Source organism: Chaetura pelagica, unplaced genomic scaffold (assembly GCF_000747805.2).
Source record: "Chaetura pelagica isolate M959 unplaced genomic scaffold, ChaPel_1.0 scaffold344, whole genome shotgun sequence".
NCBI classification, from domain to species: Eukaryota; Metazoa; Chordata; class Aves; order Apodiformes; family Apodidae; genus Chaetura; species Chaetura pelagica.
This window is the reverse complement of record NW_009953098.1, coordinates 1,373,445-1,375,648: the sequence shown is the minus strand read 5'-3', so window position 1 is coordinate 1,375,648 and position 2,204 is coordinate 1,373,445. Positions and strand designations below refer to the sequence as shown.

Sequence of the window (2,204 nt, the reverse complement as noted above, 5' to 3'; positions counted from 1 at the left end):
AGGGGGCAAGAAGGAAAGGGGCGCGCCCCCGGGGGGCTGCGGGGCTGCAGAAGCTGCGCTGCACCGCATCGCCGACACAAAAACTACTCGTCTAACGGTTCTCTGCTCATGTTTATTTCAGAAAACCCAGTTACAGGCACCGGCACCAAAGCCGTTGATGGCCAAGAGCGCAGGAAACAGGGGCCACGCGCAGCTGGAAGGAAACCTCATTGAAACACAAAGTCAGCCAAGCCATGCAACGGATCCGCGGCCCTCAGGCTGCTGTAGCTCTTCCTGAGGACTCCTCTTCAGTAAACCATCTCTAAGGACATGAATATAAGCTTACAAAGTCCCAGCTGCACGTGGTCAGGGTACATTTCTGTGCTGTGCAGCAGCATCTCTGCCCCTCCCCAGGCTGCACGCAGGTACCAGAAGGGACACAAAGACCCCGACTGCCTGCACAGCTTCACACGGGCCCTCAGACTGGACTCAGTCAGGGTCAGTAAGACACTGCTAAGACTGAGACAACAAATTTTGTTGCAAGAAACAAACCCTGATCATCATTTGAGACCGAGGTCCCCAATAACCTGTTCCCTGTGGAGGTTTTGGGCTATAACCCCTCACGCTGGGAGTGACTCAATCAAACGTGATCCGAAAGCTGCGCTCCTGCTCCTTGCGGCGGCTCCCGCAGACCTTGGTCCCCTCTTCCCCCTTCCTCTGCAGCACGGCTGTGGGAGAAACCAGGGATCACTCTCACAGCCCCCTGAAACACAACCCTGCCCAGCCTGACCCAAAGGAGGAGAAAGAAAAACACTTGGACAGTCACTCGGATCGGACACTGCACAGAGGAGGAGGAAAACCCAACACAAAGCGCGGCCAATCGTCCAAGACACACTCTGGTGTTACTGCACTTCCAGATCAGTAACTGCTGCTCAATGTGACCTGGAATGGGCTTTCCTGCGGGGGTAAAGGGGAATAGGGATGGATAACAACTAATTCTGAGCAGAGGCCTTTGATGAACATCAGGGGAATTCAAGCAGAGGAGAAACAGGATCATTGAACATGAGGAGGAGAAGATTCCTCAGGCACCCTCAGGGATACATGCTCAAGCAACACTTGCACACGTGCTACCTGCTTTCCATTTGCATTCAGAAAAAGCTGCAAGGCAACTCTCGCCTGAGTTCTGGTCAATCCACTGCAATGAATCCATGTGTGCATTCAAAATTTTACAGATCTGCTGAAGCTGAGGAGAAAGAGAAGCTACAAGTCAGTTGACAACCATATAACCTAAGAGCAGGAAAAGACAGCCTGCCTGTCCCTGCCTTTGGAACACGATGCAATCACATTCCTAATACATACACCTCCAATAACCTGGCAGACACCTGTTGAAACTGCATGCAGTGGAGTACCCAGAGTGGACAAAGAGTCAGAATTGTTTAAATATCCTTAGTCTCTTAACAAGTAAAAGATAAAGCTTGCATGTACCGGGTCACTTGTGTCTGCTGGGCCTCTTGATGTGTTCAGGTGCTCAATGATGTCCTTCAGATCTTGTGCCATACGCTTCAACTGAGCATCTATGTTTTCTGCCAGTTTGTAGCTGCAAAAGACAGCGGAACCAAGGTCAGAATGCTTGAAGTGAACTTCAGAAGACCTGCTACCAGTCCAAACAACTCCGGGTAAACAATTAGCTTCCAAAACTTTCAAGCAAGGCTTGAAACACATATTGTGATTACCCTGATACAATAAAACACTTCAAAGTTTATGAGGATGCATGAGCCATGTGTCTCAGTTCATTCTGCTCTCACCAGTGCCACCACTAAATAGTCACCAGTTTTCAGAGATCATGCCCAAATTAGTAACCTTTTCCCACACAGCTCAGTAGACCAACATCCTAAGAGATTCTCCTGCCAACCCAAGGGCTTCCACTCTCACTTCCCCCATTTCTAATGCATAAAATCAGGCTGCCATGCACATCACAGAGTCACAGGGTTGACAAAGGCCAAGACGAATCCATATTCTCTTGCAGCCCAACTCCACCCCTTGCCCATCCATCACCACCACATCAGTCTGCTCATCACACATCCCAAGCAGATCTGGCTCTTACGTCCTCTCCCGCTCCTCATCCGCGTGCTGCAAGTAGATCGTCCCGCTCTGCTCCTTCACAGACTCCTCCAGCGGCGTCAGCAAGTCCTCCAGCTCTTTCTGCTGGGACAGAATGAAGTCCA

At 50.6% G+C, this 2,204-nt stretch overlaps 1 protein-coding gene across 1 annotated transcript; it reads right to left on the bottom strand.

Annotated features, from left to right (window-relative positions):
- Positions 1-615: 615 nt before the first annotated feature.
- Positions 616-2,202, bottom strand: LOC104388338 (nuclear pore glycoprotein p62-like; the record flags this gene model as incomplete). The annotated part of the gene is made up of 4 exons (XM_009997199.1): positions 616-707; positions 1,156-1,222; positions 1,465-1,576; positions 2,084-2,202. Coding segments are annotated over 4 exons (390 nt in total), but the record flags the coding sequence as incomplete, so codon positions are not given.
- Positions 2,203-2,204: the final 2 nt, after the last annotated feature.